This window comes from Loxodonta africana, chromosome 21 (genome assembly GCF_030014295.1).
Source record: "Loxodonta africana isolate mLoxAfr1 chromosome 21, mLoxAfr1.hap2, whole genome shotgun sequence".
Lineage (NCBI taxonomy): Eukaryota > Metazoa > Chordata > Mammalia > Proboscidea > Elephantidae > Loxodonta > Loxodonta africana.
In genome coordinates, this window is record NC_087362.1 from 19,370,533 (window position 1) to 19,390,210 (window position 19,678).

Genomic DNA, 19,678 nt, shown 5'->3' on the forward strand with positions numbered 1-19,678 from the left:
CATATGCACGCCCATGTTCACTGCAGCATTATTCACAGTAGCAAAAAGACGGAAACAAACTAAGAGCCCATCGATAGAAGAATGGCTAAACAAATGAAGGTACATACATACAATGGAACACTATACAACAAAGAACAATGAGGAATCCACAAAACATCTCACAACATGGATGTATGTGGAGGGCATTATGCTGAGTGAAATAAGTCAATTCACAAAAGGACAAATATTGTATGAGACCCTGTCTTAGTCATCTAGTGCTGCTATAACAAATACCACAAGTAGGTGGCTTTAACAAAGAGAAATTTATTCTCTTACAATCTAATGGGTTACAAGTCCAAATTCAGGGCATCAGTTCCAGGGGAAGGCTTTCTTTCTCTCTCTGCCGGCTCTGGAGGAAGGCCTTTCTCTGGTCGAGGAGCTTCTCAGGAGCAGGGACCCCATGTCCAAAGGATGCGCTCTGCTCCTGGTGCTGCTTTCTTGGTAGTATGAGGTTCCCCCACTCTCTGCTTGCTTCTCTTTCCTCTTATCTCCTGAGAGATAAAAGGCAGTACAGGCCACACCCCAGAGAAAATCCCTTTACATTGGATCAGGGATGTGGCCTGAGCAAGGGTGTTACATCCCATCCTAGTCCTCTTTAACTACAGGCAGAGATTATCATTTATAACACATAGGAAAATCACAAAATGGAGGACAACCGCACATGGCCTAACCAAGTTGACACAAGTTTTTGGGCATCACAATTTAATCCATTACAGACCCCTATTGTATAAATCCAAGAAAAGGTTTACACACAGAGAGAAATAATCTTTGATTGTTACGAGGGGAGCGGTGGAAGGGGAAATCACTAAGTAAATAACAGACAAGTGTTAACTTTGGTGAAGGAGAAGACAATATGCAATATAGGGGAAGTCAGTACAACTTGACCGAAGCAAAGAAAGACACTTGAGTAACACACGGGGAAAAAAAAAAAAAGTAACCACAATAAAAACTGTAGTATATATACCCCTACCACAACAGTAAAAAGAAATAGTAACTTAAAAGCAGATACACGGGCACATATATATGCTGAATAGGGGAAGGAGAGCATATCAGAGTATACCCACGTACATATATAGGTTAGGCTGTGTTTATTTTTACATATATATTTGTATGTACAGCATGTATATTCATATGTATAATAGAGCACAAAGGGGGCACAGTCATAGAATTTTCCTAGACACATCCAAACACCTCAAGAGACTGAGCTACTGGGGCTGAGGGCTGGGGTCCATGGTCTCGGGGAACATCTAGATCAATTGGCATAACATGGTTCATAAAGAGAATGTTCTACATTCTACTTTGGTGAGTAGCATCTGGGGTCTTAAAAGCTTTTGAGCAGCCATTTAAGATACATCTATTGGTCCTATCCTGTCTGGAGCAAAGGAAAATGAAGAAACCAAATACACAAGGGAAACTTAAGTCCAGAGAACTAATGGACCACGTGATCCACAGTCTCCACAAGCCTGATCCCAGAAGAACTAGATGGTGACCAGATACCTCCACCGACTGGTCTGACAGGGATCACAGTAGAGGGTCCTGGACAGAGGGGGAGAAAAATGTAGAACAAAATTCAAACACACAGAAAAAGACCAGACTTACTAGTCTGACAGAGACAGGAGGAACCCCGAGACCATGGCCCCCAGACACCTAACTCAGAACTAAGGCCACTCCCAAAGTCCACCTTTCCCCCAAAGATTAGACAGCCCAATAAAACAAATAATAACACACATGAGGAACATGCTTCTTAGATCAATCAAGTATATGAAATCAAATGGGCAACACCTGCCCGAAAGCAAAGACAAAAAGGCAGGAAGGGACAGGAAAACTGGATGAATGGACACAGGGAACCAGGAATGGAAAGGGGGAGAGTGCTGACACATTGCAGGGATTGCAACCAAAGTCACAGATCAATTGGGTATAAATTTTTGAAAGAGAAACTAATTTGCACAGTAAACTTTCACCTAAAGCATTAAAAAAAAAAAAAAAAAAAAAAAGACGATAACAGGAGGTGGAAATATGATCTGAATGGGAAAATACTCTCTTCATGGCATTCTTTTCATTTGTTTGAAGTTTTAGGAATGGAGATTTGGAAGAAATTGCTAGAAGTTTGTGCACTTTTCTGGAGGAGAAGCCAGAGAGCAAAAGCCCCCCCAAAACTGACCAGTGTCATAGCTATGACAATGACATAGCTAAATGCCTTAAAAACAAGGAAAAAATTATGAAGAAACAAAAAACAATGTACGTATTACATAAACAAATTCACAGTGTGGAAGTTTTCCTGATAGTATCATGGTTACATGGACGAGCAGAGAATGATCTAGAAAATGAATTGCCATACCAATTTTATGTCGGAGGTAGAACTTCATTTCTGTGGTTACTCTTCCTTGTTCTCAACATCTAATTAATTCTGACTGTTCTATAGCCAACGTATTTCTTCTTTCCTTACAGTTCTCTTCATCCTCACTCCCTGATTCTGTCCTATTTCAGGACCTTGGCATCTCTTTGTCTGGGCATTCGTATAGGTTTCCCCTTTTGTGATTCTCTACTCTTGGTTCCCCCACTGCAGTGTAACGCACATATGTAACTCTCAGGTATGATCGTTCCAACGTGCAGTTTTAATAACATTATTCCATGTACAAATCTTTCTTAATTGTCTAGTAAAGTTGATAAAAGCTAGACTCTTTGGCATTGTACACAAAGCCTCTTCATACTTTGATCCAATCTCCCTCTTTGGTGTCATCCCCTGGTACTCCTCTCTGGAAACAGTCTTTCATAGTTCTCCACCTATGAAGCACTCACCACCTCCGTGCGTTCATCTGAATCTCTGTACTAGGTAATGTATCTATCTGGAGCGCCTTCCCTTCTGTCTGCCCGTTGAGCTTGTGCTTACTGTTTTTTCAGTTCAAAATCTATCTTCTCTCTGAAGTTTTTAGTGATTTCCCCAGTTAGACTTAGTACTCTTTTTCTTTTGTGCCATTTTGAACCAGTACAGCAATGATCAAACTGTATTACAGTTGTATCTTCCTTTTCCATACATTGCAAGTTCCCTTACAACAGGGACTGTGTGTTTTCCTGTTTTTTACCCACAGTACTAGCATATTGCCTAGTAGATGATAATTACTGAGTAAATGCTCGTTGAAGAAGTGATTGACCTTCCTTCAATATTGAAACATTTTCACAGTCTCCATAATTTTAGATATTTCCTCGAGTCTAGAGCAGAGTCTCTCTTGATCTCATCACTGAGTTTATCTTTTTTAGGCTTGTGTAATTATCTTAGACATACAGGAAGTGTAAGGAGCCCCGGTGGCACAATGGTTAAGTGCTTGGCTGCTAATCAAAAGGTTGGCAGTACGAACCCACCCAGCAACTCTGTGGAAGAAAAACCCAGTGATCTGCTCCCTCAAAGAGTATAGCCTAGAAAATTCTATGAGGCAGTTCTACTTTGTCACATGGGGTTGCTATGAGTTGGAATCTTCTTGACAGCACCCAACAACAAAAAGAATCCAGGAGAGAGGTGTAGGAGCTTATGGCCTTCTCAGTGACTGATTCTCTTTAGCTAGCCCTTTTTCAGAGCTGGGAGCAACATTTCAAGTTGGCTGTATAATGAACAATATAGATTACTAAAAGTAAAGGGTATGTCATGCTGTGATCAGTTTATGGGCAGCCAAGAGGGGTCTCTGCTCCCAGTGCTAAGAGTTGAAGTGCCCTTCTCTAGCCCTTCTCTTGCTGAGCCCCTCACCGTGACACCAGGAATCGATAGGACCAAGTGGGATGTGTTGCCCTGTTCTTCACAGTGCCATACTCCCTCCTCGCTTCATCACCGTGTTCTGGTTGCTCAGGGTCCCAGAATTCTCTTCCCAGATGGTTCCAAGTCCACTGTCAGGGCCTGCATTGACCTCTTCCTGGATCTGTCCTCCCAAGGGCAGACTGTACAGCCAATGTAAGCTCCTTTAGGTGTGAGGGGTGATAGAAGGTAAATGTTTGAAGAGGTGAATAGAGCTTGAATTTGAGGGCTATGGCTTCCTCATGAGTTTGCATAAGGTTCCACATGATAGGTTGGAGTCAGGGGTCTGAAGGGAAGTGGGTCTCCAAGCAAGGGGCTGGGGTCCAGCTCTCCCTTGACCATACTGTGCTGGTGTGGATCTCTAAGGAGTTCAAGAAATCTAAGGTGCGGCCTTCCGGGATGTTACCAACATCGGAGGAGAAACATTTAATTCCATGATTGCTAGCTTGATTTATAGGGTCACTGTGGGGTCACTATGAGTTGGAATCGAGTCAAAAGCAGTTGGTTAGCTTGATTTATATAACTTTTAAGTAGTTAGACACATGGCATCAGAGTTTCTATTTGTGCTCTTGATCCAGATCCCATAAAGTTTAGAGGTAAGCCTGGAAAAGGTCCTTCTCCCCTAGTTAAGACGTAATATTGAAGCCTCTACCAAGGCTTTTCCAGCTCTGCTATGGTTCCCCTCCCCCTCCTTTCCCTTCGCAGCCCGCCAAGCTGTGGTCTCTAACCCCGGTTTGGCCCGAGTCCGTCAAGCCCCGGCCCCTAACCGCGGTTTGAATTTGGCGCTGGATCTCTGTGCATGCACAAGCCAGCATCTTGGCGCATGCACAGGACCGGAAGAACTGTGTCCTTAGCTGACCTCTGACCTGAGCATCGCAGGCGGGGAAGATATTCTCTAGCGCACCGCAGCACCCAAGCCCCTTTGCAAAGTGAAAGGTCCCACCATTGCAATATGAGTCAATACCCAGATCTCCAAATTTGGGCATAGGAGGCTTGGGGTTTCAGATTTCGGGCACCAATCCCTGGGCCCTGGGGACTCGAGGATATAAAAGCTCCCTGCTCCCCTTGGGTGGGGAGCTCATGATCTTTCAGCTGCTGGGCCCCACTTAGCTCCTTGTTTGCACAAACAATAAATCCCCACTTTATATTTCTCTTGCAGTTGGTGGCATATGTCCGTCTTATTTGGACAGGCTAATAGGACAGGACAAGAACCTGAGTTTGGTTACGATATTAAAAAACAAAACAAAACCTGCTGCCGTCAAGTTGATTCCAATGCATGGTGACGCCATGTGTTACAGAATAGAACTGATCTCCCCAGGGTTTTCTTGGCTGTCAGCTTTATGGAAGCACCAGACCTTTCTTCCACCATGCTGCTGGGTGGGTTTGAACTGCTAACCTCTCAGCTGGTAGTTAAGCACAAACCACTGGTGCTACACAGGGAGCTATGATATAATATTATGAGGGGAAATACCAAGTACTGTAGAATACACAGCAGTTTGTTTCCTCATAGTTGGTGTTCTCCTTGGTGCACAGGAAAGGAAAAGACTTGAAAAATCAGAGGGGCTTGGTGACCTGGAGGTCTGTAGAAAGCTATAACAAGGAGGGATAATTGGTTATGTAGCCCGAAGGCATGAGAGCCAAAACTTGGGTGTATGGAGGAGAGAGGGAGAATGACCTGAGAGGAGCAAGAAGGGCGCCCCCTCCAGGACCAGTGGTCTGAAGACTGAGTAAGAGAAAATGGCCACCACTCAGGAGAGCTGCAGGAACAGCAGATTCTCCTGAGGAGAAGTAGATTCCTGTTCCAGCAAGAAGGTGAAGGGGTCGTTGAGAGAAAAGGAAGAGGTAATAGGGCATCTTGCTGTTGAGGGTCCATGAGTTTACCAACAGTGGCAGAACATTCGAGGAAGTAGACTCAGTCAGTATTGATAGAGCTGGTCTGGGTGGTGAAGGGTGATCTGAGAAGTCTTGGGCTTCTTAAGGTGTTTGAATATAATTTTCATTGTTTAAAAATTGTCTGTTTACTTTTTTAATGGCAGGGATAAAAATGATCAGTTAAAGGCCAGAAAATTCGAAATAAAGCTAGCATATACAGTTGAACATCTTCATTTCCTGGAGGATCTGAAGAAGATTCAGGAAATCCCCCAGGACCGCACATACGCTGATGTGAACGCGCTGGACACCAAGGTCAGCATGTGGATGGGCTCCATATGCCAGGGAATTACAATTTGTCTGTTGTAACACTCATTGTAGTGATGGTTTAATGTAATTATCTTTGAAAACTAAGTGAAATCCCTACTAGAAATAACATGTTTGTGTAATATCTTTTAAATATTATTCTCTGTGTAATGTATTTGCTGTACAATGCTATCCAAACTTGACGGACTAAAGTTCTACAGAGAATTTTTTCTTTCATACTAATTGGCCTATGAGAGTGTCAGCCTTTTATTTTGCTTCATGGTACTCTTCTGGATTACTATATGGCCTGACTCAAGTATTCAATCCCACATGCTGCATTTTAATGCTGGTCATATTTGGGTGAAGTCCCTGGGTGTTATAAATGGTTAACTGCTTGGCTGTTAACCAAAAGGTTGGGGGTTTGAGTCTACCCAGGGGCACCTCAGAAGAAAGGCCTGGCAATCTACTGAAAAATCAACCCAAACCAAACCAAACTCAGTGCTGTCGAGTCGATTCTGACTCATAGTGACCCTATAGGACAGAGTAGAACTGCCCCATAGAGATTCCAAGGAGCACCTGGCGGATTTGAACTCCTGACCCTTTGGTTCACAGCTGTAGCACTTAACCACTACGCCACCAGCTCAGCCACTGGAAACCCCATGGAGCACAGTTCTACCCCGACACACATGGGGTCACCATGAGTCAGAATTGACTTGATTAACAACTGTTTTCTTTAAATATATTTAGGTATGTGTGGTACAATATGTATTAAATAATAACTGTAGAATTTCTCAATTTCAGAGACCTTCTATATCGTATCCAAGATATTCCATTAAACGGGTATTGGAATATCCAAGATGTTATGATATTCCTTCAGTTTTTTTTTAAATAATTTTTATTGTGCTTTAAGTGAAAGTTTACAAATCAAGTCAGTCTGTCACATATAAGCTTATATACACCCATTTACTCTCCCCCTAATGAGTCAGCCCACTCCCTTCTTCCAGTCTCTCCTTTCGTGACCGTTTTGCCAGTTTCTAACCCTCTCTACCCTCCCATCTCCCCTCCAGACAGGAGATGCCAGTACAGTCTCAAGTGTCCACCTGATACAAGTACCTCCCTCTTCATCAGCATCTCTCTCCAGCCCATTGTCTCGTCCCTTCCATATCTAATGAGTAGTCTTCGGGAATGGTTCCTGTCCTGGGCCAACAGAAGGTTTGGGGACCGTGACCGCTGGGATTCTTCTAGTCTCAGTCAGACCATTAAGTCTGGTCTTTTTATGAGAATTTGGGATCTGCATCCCACTGTTCTCCTGCTCCCTCATGAGTTCTCTGTTGTGTTCCCTGTCAGGGCAATCATCAGTTCTGGCTGGGCACCATCTAGTTCTTCTGGTCTCAGGATGATGTAAGTCTCTGGTTCACGTGGCCCTTTCTGTCTCGGGCTCATAGTTATCGTGTGACTTTGGTGTTCTTCATTCTCCTTTGATCCAGATGGGTTGAAACCAATTGATGCATCTTAGATGGCTGCTTGTTAGCATTTAAGACCCCAGATGCCACACTTCAAAGTGGGATGCAGAATGTTTTCATAATAGAGTTTATTATGCCAATTGACTTAGAAGTCCCCTTAAGCCATAGTCGCAAACCCCCGCCCTTGCTCCGCTGACCTTCGAAGCATTCCGTTTATCCCAGAAACTTCTGTGCTTTTAGTCCAGTCCCGTTGAGCTGACCTTCCGTGTATTGAGTATTGAGTATTGTCCTTCCCTTCACCTAAAGTAGTTCTTATCTACTAACTCATCAGTAAATAACCCTCTCCCACCCTCCTTCCCTCCCCCCTCTCGTAACCACAAAAGAATGTGTTCTTCTCAGTTTATACTATTTCTCAAGAACTTATAAAAGTGGTCTTATACAGTATTGGTCCTTTTGCATCTGATTAATTTCACTCAGCATAATGCCTTCCAGGTTCTTCCATGTTAGGATATGTTTCACAGATTAGTCACTGTTCTTTATCGATGCATACTATTCCATTGCGTGAATGTACCGTAACTTATTTAACCATTCATCTATTGATGGACACCTTGGTTACTTCCAGCTTTTTGCTATTGTAAACAGTGCTGCAATAAACATGGGTGTGCAATATATCTGTTCGTGTAAAGGCCCTTATTTCTCTAGGGTATATTCCGAGGAGTGGGATTTCTGGGTTGTATGGTAGTTCTATTTCTAACTTTTTTTTTTTCCTTTCCATTCTTGCCTTTTTTTTTTTTAATTAACTTTTATTAAGCTTCAAGTGAACATTTACAAATCCAATCAGTCTGTCACATGTAAGTTTACATACATCTTACTCCCTTCTCCCACTTGCTCTCCCCCTGTTGAGTCAGCCCTTTCAGTCTCTTGTTTCGTGCCAATTTTGCCATCTTCCCTCTCTCTCTATCTTCCCATCCCCCCTCCAGTCAAGAGTTGCCAACACACTCTCCAGTGTCCACCTGATTTAATTAGCTCACTCTTCATCAGCATCTCTCTCCCCCCCGCTGACCAGTCCCTTTCATGTCTGATGAGTTGTCTTCGGAGATGGTTCCTGTCCTGTGCCAACAGAAGGTCTGGGGATCATTGCCGCCGGGATTCCTCTAGTCACAGTCAGACCATTAAGTATGGTCATTTTATGAGAATTTGGGGTCTGTATCCCACTGATCTCCTGCTCCCTCAGGAGTTCTCTGTTGTGCTCCCTGACAGGGCAGTCATCGATTGTGGCCGGGCACCAACTAGTTCTTCTGGTCTCAGGATGATGTAGGTCTCTGGTTCATGTGGCCCTTTCTGTCTCTTGGGTTCTTAGTTGTCGTGTGACCTTGGTGTTCTTCATTTTCCTTTGCTCCAGGAAATTGGGTTGAGACCAATTGATGCATCTTAGATGGCCGCTTGTTAGCATTTAGGACCCCAGACACCACATTTCAAAGTGGGATGCAGAATGTTTTCATAATAGAACTATTTTACCAATTGACTTAGAAGTCCCCTCAAACCATGTTCCCCAGACCCCCGCCCCTGCTCCGCTGACCTTTGAAGCATTCATTTTATCCCGGAAACCTCTTTGCTTTTAGTCCAGTCCAATTGGGCTGACCTTCCTTGTATTCAGTGTTGTCTTTCCCTTCACCCAAAGCAGTTCTTATCTACTGATTGATCAATAAAAAACCCTCTCCGTCCCTCCCTCCCTCCCCCCTTCGTAACCACAAAAGTATGTGTTCTTCTCAGTTTTTTCTATTTCTCAAGATCTTATAATAGTGGTCTTATACAATATTTGTCCTTTTGCCTCTGACTCATTTCGCTCAGCATAATGCCTTCCACATTCCTCCATGTTATGAAATGTTTCAGAGATTCGTCACTGTTCTTTATCGATGCGTAATATTCCATTGTGTGAATATACCACAATTTATTTAACCATTCATCCGTTGATGGACACCTTGGTTGCTTCCAGCTTTTTGCTATTGTAAACAGAGCTGCAATAAACATGGGTGTGCATATATCTGTTTGTGTGAAGGCTCTTGTATCTCTAGGGTATATTCCGAGGAGTGGGATTTCTGGATTGTGTGGTAGTTCTATTTCTAACTGTTTAAGATAACGCCAGATGGATTTCCAAAGTGGTTGTACCATTTTACATTCCCACCAGCAGTGTATGAGAGTTCCAATCTCTCCGCAGCCTCTCCAACATTTATTATTTTGTGTTTTTTGGATTAATGCCAGTCTAGTTGGTGTGAGATGGAATCTCATCGTAGTTTTAATTTGCATTTCTCTAATGGCTAATGATCGGGAGCATTTTCTCATGTATCTGTGGGCTGCCTGAATATCTTCTTTAGTGAAATGTGTGTTCATATCCTTTGCCCACTTCTTGATTGGGTTGTTTGTCTTTTTGTGGTTGAGTTTTGACAGAATCATGTAGATTTTAGAGATCAGGCACTGGTCTGAGATGTCATAGCTGAAAATTCTTTCCCAGTCTGTAGGTGGTCTTTTTACTCTTTTGGTGAAGTCTTTAGATGAGCATAGGTCTTTGATTTTTAGGAGCTCCCAGTTATCTGGTTTCTCTTCGTCATTTTTAGTAATGCTTTGTATTCTGTTTATGCCTTGTATTAGGGCTCCTAAGGTTGTCCCTATTTTTTCTTCCGTGATCTTTATCATTTTAGTCTTTATGTTTAGGTCTTTGATCCACTTGGAGTTAGTTTTTGTGCATGGTGTGAGGTATGGGTCCTGTTTCATTTTTTTGCAATTGGATATCCAGTTATGCCAGCACCATTTGTTAAAAAGACTATCTTTTCCCCAATTAACTGACACTGGGCCTTTGTCAAATATCAGCTGCTCATACGTGGATGGATTTATATCTGGGTTCTCAATTCTGTTCCATTGGTCTAGGTGCTTGTTATTGTACCAATACCAGGCTGTTTTGACTACTGTGGCTGTATAATATGTTCTAAAATCAGGTAGAGTGAGGCCTCCCACCTTCTTCTTCTTTTTCAGTAATGCTTTACTTATCCGGGGCTTCTTTCTCTTCCATATGAAGTTGGTGATTTGTTTCTCTATCACATTAAAAAATGACATTGGAATTTGTATCGGAAGTGCATTGTATGTATAGATGGCTTTTGGTAGAATAGACATTTTTACTATGTTAAGTCTTCCTATCCTTGAGCAAGGTATGTTTTTCCACTTATGTAGGTCTCTTTTAGTTTCTTGCACTAGTACTTTGTAGTTTTCTTTGTATAGGTCTTTTACATCTTTGGTAAGATTTATTCCTAAGTATCTTATCTTCTTGGGGGCTACTGTGAATGGTATTGATTTGGTTATTTCCTCTTCGATGTTCTTTTTGTTGATGTAGAGGAATCCAAGTGATTTTTTTGTTTATCTTATAACCTGAGACTCTGCCAAACTCTTCTGTTAGTTTCAGTAGTTTTCTGGAGGATTTCTTAGGGCTTTCTGTGTATAAGATCATGTCATCTGCAAATAGAGATACTTTTACTTCTTCCTTGCCAGTCCGGATGCCCTTTATTTCTTTGTCTAGCCTAATTGCTGTGGCTAGGACCTCTAGCACAATGTTGAATAAGAACGGTGATAAAGGGCATCCTTGTCTGGTTCCCGTTCTCAAGGGAAATGCTTTCAGGCTCTCTCCATTTAGAATGATGATGGCTGTTGGCTTTGTATAGATGCCCTTTATTATGTTGAGGAATTTTCTTTCAATTCCTATATTGCTGAGAGTTTTTATCATGAATGGGTGTTGGACTTTGTCAAATACCTTTTCTGCATCAATTGATAAGATCATGTGGTTTTTGTCTTTTATTTTATTTATATCATGGATTACATTAAAGGTTTTTCTAATATTAAACCAACCTTGCATACCTGGTATAAATCCCACTTGGTTGTGGTGGATTATTTTTTTGATATGTTGTTGAATTCTATTGGCTAGAATTTTGTTGAGGATTTTTGCATTTATGTTCATGAGGGATATATGTCTGTATCAGGGATATGGTGGCTTCATAGAATGAGTTAGGTAGTATTCCATCATTTTCTATGCTTTTAAATAGCTTTAGTAGTAGTGGTGTTAACTCTTCTCTGAAAGTTTGGTAGAACTCTGCAGTGAAGCCATTCGGGCCAGGGCTTTTTTTTGTTGGGAGTTTTTTGATTACCTTATCAATCTGTTTTTTTGTTATGGGTTGATTTAGTTGTTCTACTTCTGATTGTGTTAGTTTAGGTAGGTAGTGTTTTTCTAGGAATTCATCCATTTCTTCTAGGTTTGCAAATTTGTTAGAGTACAATTTTTCAAAATAATCTGATATGATTCTTTTAATTTTAGTTGGGTCTGTTGTGATATGGCCCATCTCGCCTCTTATTCAGGTTATTTGTTTCCTTTCCTGTATTTCTTTAGTCAGTCTGGCCAATGGTTTATCAATTTTGTTAATTTTTTCAAAGAACCAGTTTTTGACTTTGTTAATTCTTTCAATTGTTTTTTTGTTCTCTATTTCATTTAGTTCAGCTCTAATTTTTATTATTTGTTTTCTTCTGGTGCCTGATGGATTCTTTTGTTGCTCTCTTTCTATTTGTTCAAGTTGTAGGGACAGCTCTCTGATTTTGGCTCTTTCTTCTTTTTGTATGCTGTCATTTTGATGCCTTTTTGTGTGTGTTGTTGAGAATTTCATTTTTCCACTTAGTTTTTTGTGCTGAGACATTTTTCTTTGTAAATTGTGTGTTCCTTATTTTCATAGTAGTCGAATTTATGTTTGCTGAGTCATTATGTTTTTCTTGGTTTTTATTTTGAGTTAGGAAATTGTTAGACCTCTTTGTGGTTACCTTAATATTTGCCCCTATTTTTCTAAGTAAAAACTTAACTTGTATCGTCCTATATCACCTTGTTTTCCTCTCCATATGGCAGTTCTATGCCTCCTGTATTTAGTCCCTCTTTTTGATTATTGTGATCTTTCACATAATGACTTCAATGATTCCCTGTTTTGAGCATTTTTTCTTTTTTAAAATTAATCTTAATTTGTTTTTGTGATTTCCTTATTTGAGCTGATATCAGGATGTTCTGTTCTGTGTCATTGTGTTGTTTTGTTATCTGATGTTATTGATTTTCTGACCAAACAATTTCCTTTAGTATTTCTTGTGGCTTTGGTTTGGTTTTTGCAAATTCCCTAAGCTTGTGTTTATCTGTCAATGTTTTAATTTTGCCTTCATATTTGAGAGAGAGTTCTGCTGGATAAATGATCCTTGGCTGGCAGTTTTTCTCCTTCAGTGCTCTATATATGCCATCCCATTGCCTTCTTGACTGCATGGTTTCTGCTGAGTAGTCTTAACTTATTCTTATTGATTCTCCTTTGTAGGGGACCTTTCTTTTCTCCCTGGCTGCTTTTAAAATTTTCTTTTTATCTTTGGTTGTGGCAAGTTTGATGATAATATGTCTTGGTGATTTTCTTTTTGGATCAATCTTATATGGGGTTCGATGAGCATCTTGTAGATATCCTTTTATCTTTCATGATGTCAGGGAAGTTTTCTGCCAACAGATCTTCAACTGTTCTCTCCGTATTTTCTGTTATCCCTCCTTGTTCTGGAACTCCAATCACATGCAAGTTATTCTTCTTGATAGAGTCCCACGTGATTCTTAGGGTTTCTTCATTTTTTTAAATTCTTTTATCTGATTTTTCTTCAGCTAAAAATATTGGTGTCAATTGCCTTATTCTTCAACTCCCCCACTCTGCATTCCAATTCCTTGATTCTGCTCCTCTGACTTCCTATCGAGTTGTCTAATTCTGTAATTTTACTGTTAATGTTTTGGATTTCTGAATGCTGTCTCTCTATAGATTCTTGTAGCTTATTAATTTTTCCACTATGTTCTTGAATAATCTTTTTGGTTTCTTCAACTGCTTTATCAGTGTGTTCCTTGGCTTTTTGTGTGATTGCCTTATTTCATTTTTGAGGTCATCCCGGATGTCTTGAAGCATTCTGTAAATTATTTTTTTATATTCTGCATCTGGCAATTCCAGGATTGTATCTTCATTTGGGAAAGATTTTGATTCATTAATTTGGGGAGTTGTAGAAGCAATCATGGTCTGCTTCTTTATGTCGTTTGATATCGACTGCTGTCTCCGAGCCATCTATAAGATATTGTAATGATTTATTTTATATTTGCTCACTGAGTCTTATCTTGTTTTGTTTGGGCTACTAGATTGCGCTGTCTTGATTGTTGTAGGCTTTGAATCAGTTATGTCCTCTTACCAGCTGGTTTGGGCCGGTACCAGAAATATAAGCCTAAGAGTCCATTCACTATTCTTGAGTAGAATCTGATTTTAGGTCACCAAGTGTGTGGGGTAGACTGTCACTTATTCACTTAGAGGAGTAGTGGTGATAGTTGTGTGCACCAGATTCTAGTAGCAGCAGGAGGCCACATTACGGGGGGAGCAGGATGCTGACAGGCTTCCCCCAAGTGCCAGTGAGGTAGGTGTGTCTCTATTCCTAAAGCACTTTGGTGGGTGGGCTCTGCAGCTGTACCTTAGGCACCCAATGCATGTACCTCTACAGATTGGTAGATGTCACTATCCTCAGACCCCTATGGCAGGAGGTTAGGTGGTTTGGGTGGAGCTTCAGCCCTCAGTTCCCCATTGTGGGTCAGTGAGGGCTCTGTTGAATACGCAGAAATATCAGACCTAGGAAACTTGTCTTTCCAGTAATCCGCTAAAACAATTACAGTCAGATCACTATCAGAATTGCCTTTGCATTATAATAGCCACCTTGTTCCCTGTAGGGATGAAAGCCCAAGACTATGGATCACAAGTGCTTGGCTGGAGCTGGTTCTGTATTTTTAGTCCAATTTCAAGAAGTCAGGGAATGATTCTTTGTCCCTGGGTTTTTTGTAGCTGCTTCTCTCAGGCCAGGAGAATGGGTTAGGAAAAGACAAAACAAACAAAGAAAACGAAAACCGCAGAGCAATTCACTCTCTGGCCCGGGCAATTCCAATGTTAATGAAGCCGCCTGGGAAGGGGAGAGGATGGATCAGATAGATAGGAGAGATTACACCCAGGAATATAGACAGAGTTACTTATCTTGCTTGGGATTACCATTTTATCTGAGATTCCCAAGGGGCGTGTCGACTGTGTGTGCTGGCTGGGTAGAGATTGCCCCCAAGGGTCAGGCCCACGTCCTGTGCATGTGCTGTCCCAGAAGCCGTGGTTAGTTCCTCCGCTCCCAGTCCAAAGCCCAGCCCCAAGGTTCCCCGGCTGGGATGCCACATTCCCAGCTCCAAAATCAGTCACTGCCTCCCCATGACTTCTCCTCCTGTCAGCTGCGTCACTGAGCTGCCTGTGTGCACTGGCTGGGCTTCCCCTGGGGTCACTTCAGGGGGCTAGGGCTGTGCCCCCTGTTTGCACCGTCTCAGGATGCCATGCTCAGCTCCCCTACACCCAGCCCAAAGCCCGGCGCCAAGGTTTTCTGACTGAAACGCTGGCTCCAGGCTCTGAAAATGGTCACTGCTTCCCCGTGGTTGTTCATTCTCTTGTTATCCGCGTCAGTGTGCAGCCTGCTTGAGCTGGCTGAGTCTCTGTGGAGGGTACGCCAGGGGGCTAGGGGTTAGGGCTGTGTCCCGTGCCTGCCCCGCCTCAGCAAGCCACAATCAGCCCTGCCACTCAGCACCAGGGAACCGTGGGGGCTCAAGGCGGTGGGGTGGGTCGCAGGTTCCAGAAGCGGTCGCCGGTTCAGGGTGCAGCTTTTCGCTCACCTGTCACTCAGGTCAACTCTTTAGATCTGCGTTGATGGTCAGAGTTCGTAGATTGTCATGTATGAGTTCGATTCACTTGTTTTTCTGAGTCTTTGTTGCAAGAGGGATCCGAGGTAGCATCTGCTCAGTCAGCCGTCTTGGCCCCGCCCTCCTCCTTCAGTTTTTTTAACTGATGCGAATAATTCATATTCATTGTAGAAATATTTGAACGTACAAAGCAAAAAAAAAAAAAAAAGTCACCACACAGATATATTCACTGTCCTTACAGAATTTTTTGTGCCTATACACATAAACACACCCACACCCATTTCATCTATTTATTCACTAATAAAGTAGGATCATATTATGCAAATTACTTTCCTTTCCTCATTTACCTATTTATTGCTTGTTAATAATTATAGAGTTACATCATTATTTTAATAGCTTCATTGTATTTGTTTATATGGATGAGCCCTGGTGGCGCCATGGTTAAGCGTTTGGCTGCTAACCAAAAGGCTAGCAGTTCAAATCCATCAGCTGCTCCTTGGAAACCCTGTAGGGCAGTTCCTTTCTGTCCTATAGGGTCTCTATAAGTTGAAATCAACTCAATGGCAATGGGTTTGTTTTCTTTTTCTTTTTTTTAAAATTTAACCAGTCTTCTTGCCCTTGGCTTCATACATTATTTTCATTATTTTTTCTTGTTTTTAAGAGTAGTGTTTACCTTGAATGTCTTTGCCAATACCTGGCTTTCCTCCTTAGGGTAAATTCCCTAGAAGTGGAATCATGAGGGTACTGACATTTTCAAGGCTTTGGATGTGAGTTGTGACTCATTTGCCTACCCATTCCTGGGTTGAGCAAATGATTAAGTGCTCGACTACTGGCCAAAAAGTTGGTGGTTCAAACCCAACCTGAGGGCCTTGGAAGACAAACCCGGTGATCTGCTCCCAAAAGGTCACAGTCTTGAAAACCCTATAGAGCGGTTCTACTCTGCACACAGGGGATCACTGTAAGTCAGAATCAACTCATGGCAACTAATAACGACAACAACATAGGGTAGGGAACCAGCTGTGCCTTCTTGGTAGAGTCCCTCTCTAAGTGGGGGTGAAGGGGTGGGGAGAGCCCCTAAAGCTCCAGCAGAAAACTCGTCTCCCTCAGGTAGCAGTCAGTTTTGACTCGCCCCTGCCCTGGGCAGCTCCCTTTGGTATATGACTATCTCTGCTCTCAGACAGTCTGCTTGAAGAAGAGGGAAGATTGTTTCTGTAGTTATAAAATATTCTTTTGCTTTTAGAGGCTCAGTAGCAAATAGAAGTCTCGCTTTGTGCAAGGTATAAACGATTTGTTCATGTAAATAACCTTCGGTTCTAATGGAAATTGAAATTAAAAAATGTATTATTAACTATCCTGTACTTCTTTCTTTTAGTCTCTGCGAGCAGCGTTTGAACGAGTAGAACCAACGAGAAAATCTAAAACGTTGAAGGCTTTGGCACAAAGGGGTATTGGATTTCATCACAATTCCATGTATTTTAAAGAAAGAGAGTTTGTGGAGATACTCTTTGCAAAAGGGTTTATCAAGGTAGGTAATTATTTTGCATTTTAAAGCTGAAGTTATATATACATGATGCTGAATGCCAATGAAAAGTGAAAAATCATACGAGTTTTCTCATCTAGTCTGTGTCTTTTTGTTACAGCACATTTACAGCTTCTCCATCTAGTCCATTTATTTGAGCTTAGAGGATGTTTAAGGTATAGTTTTGATTGGACCTTTTTCTAATCTCTTAACTCAGCTAGAGGAAGATGTATCTCTTTCCCAGGAATTGGAAAAATCTTGTCCTAGCCTAACGTGTGCTAGACAGAGTTTATAGATTTGGTACCTCTAAATGGACATGGAGCAGAGCATGGTACCTTAAAGCGCTCTTGAACAAACACTTGTTAACTTATTGTTAGTATGTCCCAGGAGGATGTAACGTTCTCTTTCTAGGTGGATAAAATAGTCTGCATAAATTCACCAAGAAAGTTCATATAATTACCTAGTACATCTGCTTTTTGGTAATTTGAAAAAATAGGCACCAGCTTCTTCAAATTATTCACATTAAAATGGTAATATTTTATTGCGTGCATGTGTATGGGTGAGAGAGAGAGAAAGAGATACAGCGAGAGAGAAGGGGAGAGGATGGGAGAGGAGACGCAGGAATGAGTAGAAGGGGTGTTATTCAGGATATTTATCTTTGTAATATTAAGAAAAGAAATAGGTGTATAAGATATCAGGAAACCCTGGTGGCTTAGGGGTTAAGAGCTACAGCTGCTGACAAAAAGGTTGGCAGTTCAAATGTACCAGGTGCTCCTTGGAAACTCAATGAGGCAGTTCTACTCTGTCCTATAGGGTCGCTATGAGTCGGAATCGATTTGATAGCAATGCGTTTTTTTTTTTAATAAGCTATCATAATAAATGTTTTTTCTTGCTATTTAGCAAGATGAAAAATATGATGAGCAACTGTTCAGTTTTCCCTTTAGCATGTACCAAGACAGTTTATTTATCATTCTTAAGGGCAAAAACCAGAGATAACACAGCCGTTAATTGTTGACAAGGATCACCCCTGTTGTGTTCATCACACGTGGTACTGTTATCACATGCAGACCTTGTTCCATAGTAGTTGCTCAATAAATGAATGCATAACCAGATTGCTATGGTAGGTTAATTCTGGAAATGATGATAATTTGCTACACAGAACACATTTTTAAATGCTACTCATTATAATTAAAACCTGAATTTTAATGCTTTGAGTCTTTTCACCTTTTTTCTTATTACTGAACTTTAAAAAAGAACAAGTAATGGGCTGTGATTAGATAGACTTATTAGAAAGTCATTTTGCTTACTCTCTATCATCACACAGAAACCCTGGTGGCATAGTGGTTAAGAGCTAGGGCCGCTGACTGAAAGGTTGGCAGTTCAAATTCACCAGGCGCTCTTTGGAAACTCTGTGAGGCAGCTCTACTCATAGGGTTGCTGTCATGGATAGAATTGTGTCCCCCCCAAAATGTGGCTGGGCCATGATTCCCAGTATTGTGTGGGATTGTAACACCTTATTTAGGTCACCTCCCTGATCCAATGTAAAGGGAGTTTCCCTGGGGTATGGTCTGCACCACCTTTTATCTTACAAGAGGTAAAAAGAAAGTAAAACAAGTAGAGAGTTGGGGACCTTATACCACCAAGAAAGCAGAGCATGTCCTTTGGACCCAGGGTCCCAAAGCCTGAAGAAGCTCCTTGACCAGGGGAAGATTGAGGACAAGGACCTTCCTCCAGACCCAACAGAGAGAGAAAGCCTTTCCCCTAGAGCCAATGCCCTGAATTTGGACCTTTAGCCTACTATATTGTGAAGAAATAAATTTCTCTTTGTTAAAGCCATCCACTTGTGATATTTCTGTTATAGCAGAACTAGATGACTAAGACAGTCACTATGAGCTGAAATCAACTCGACAGCAATGGGTAATATCATTAAATATTTTAAATAATTATGGTATAGATGAACATCAATGTTTTTGATAGAAAGAGAAGACAATTATATGTACCCATCATCAGATAGATGAATGGGCACACAGCTGAATTACAGGTAAACTGTAAAATTTGCTCTACTTCCTCCCTTCCCCTACAGTTAGCATTATAAATAAGGGGAAAATATAACTTTACTATGTTTAATTTACTGTGTTTTAATTACAGATTGCTAATTATTAGCATGCTTAAGTTATAAAGCCAGTTGCCATCAAGTCGATTTCCACTCATGGTGACCCTATGTGTGTCAGAGTAGAGCTGTGCTCCATAGGGTTTTCAGTGGCTGATTTTTCAGAAGTAGATCACTGGTGCTTTCTTCTGAGGTGCCTCTGGGTTTACCCCAACCTCCAACCTTTCAGTCAACAGCCAAACTCATTAATGGTTTGTACCACCCGGGGTCTCCAGTTGCACATTTCAAGCTTTCATAAATAAAGAATGATGGTAGGGGAAGGACATTGTTGAGAAGTGCGTAAGGAAAGCTCTTATTACCTATTTTGGGGAAATTCATACGATAGTTGTTCATTCACTCATTCATTCCTTAATTTATTGAACACATGTTTATTGTGGATCTATCATGTACTAAGTACTCTTCCAGGTGCTGAGTATACATCAACAGATAAGACAGATAAATATCCTTGCCCTCGTGATACGTAGGGTCTAGGAGGGACTCATAAACATGGTAATTTTAGAAAGAGTGGCTCAAGAAATCCTTTCTGACATTTAAGCAAGGTTGCAGGTTCGAATCCACCCAGAGGCACCTTGGAAGAAAGGCCTGGTGATCTACTTTTGAAAAATCAGCTGTTGGAAATCCTGTGGAGCACATTTCTACTCTGACACACATGGCGTCACCATGAGTCAAAATCAACTCAATGGAAACTTTTTTTTTTTAAGGAGGATCAGAAAGAGCCTGCAAATGAAAATTG

The 19,678-nt window shown here is 41.4% G+C and overlaps 1 protein-coding gene across 4 annotated transcripts in view; it reads left to right on the forward strand.

The window, feature by feature from the left end:
- Window positions 1–19,678, forward strand: part of LOC100665422 (DExD/H-box 60 like) — a 152,712-nt gene that overhangs the window by 92,968 nt on the left and 40,066 nt on the right. For 3 of the 4 annotated variants that reach the window (XM_064273586.1, XM_064273588.1, XM_064273587.1), the window contains 3 exons: window positions 2,110–2,277; window positions 5,860–6,007; window positions 16,629–16,781. In XM_064273586.1, coding sequence (XP_064129656.1) covers window positions 2,110–2,277; window positions 5,860–6,007; window positions 16,629–16,781 — 469 coding nt within the window. Of the gene's footprint in view, window positions 1–2,109; window positions 2,278–5,859; window positions 6,008–16,628; window positions 16,782–19,678 lie in introns of those variants that run through there. The other variant, XM_064273589.1, reaches the window with a different exon arrangement.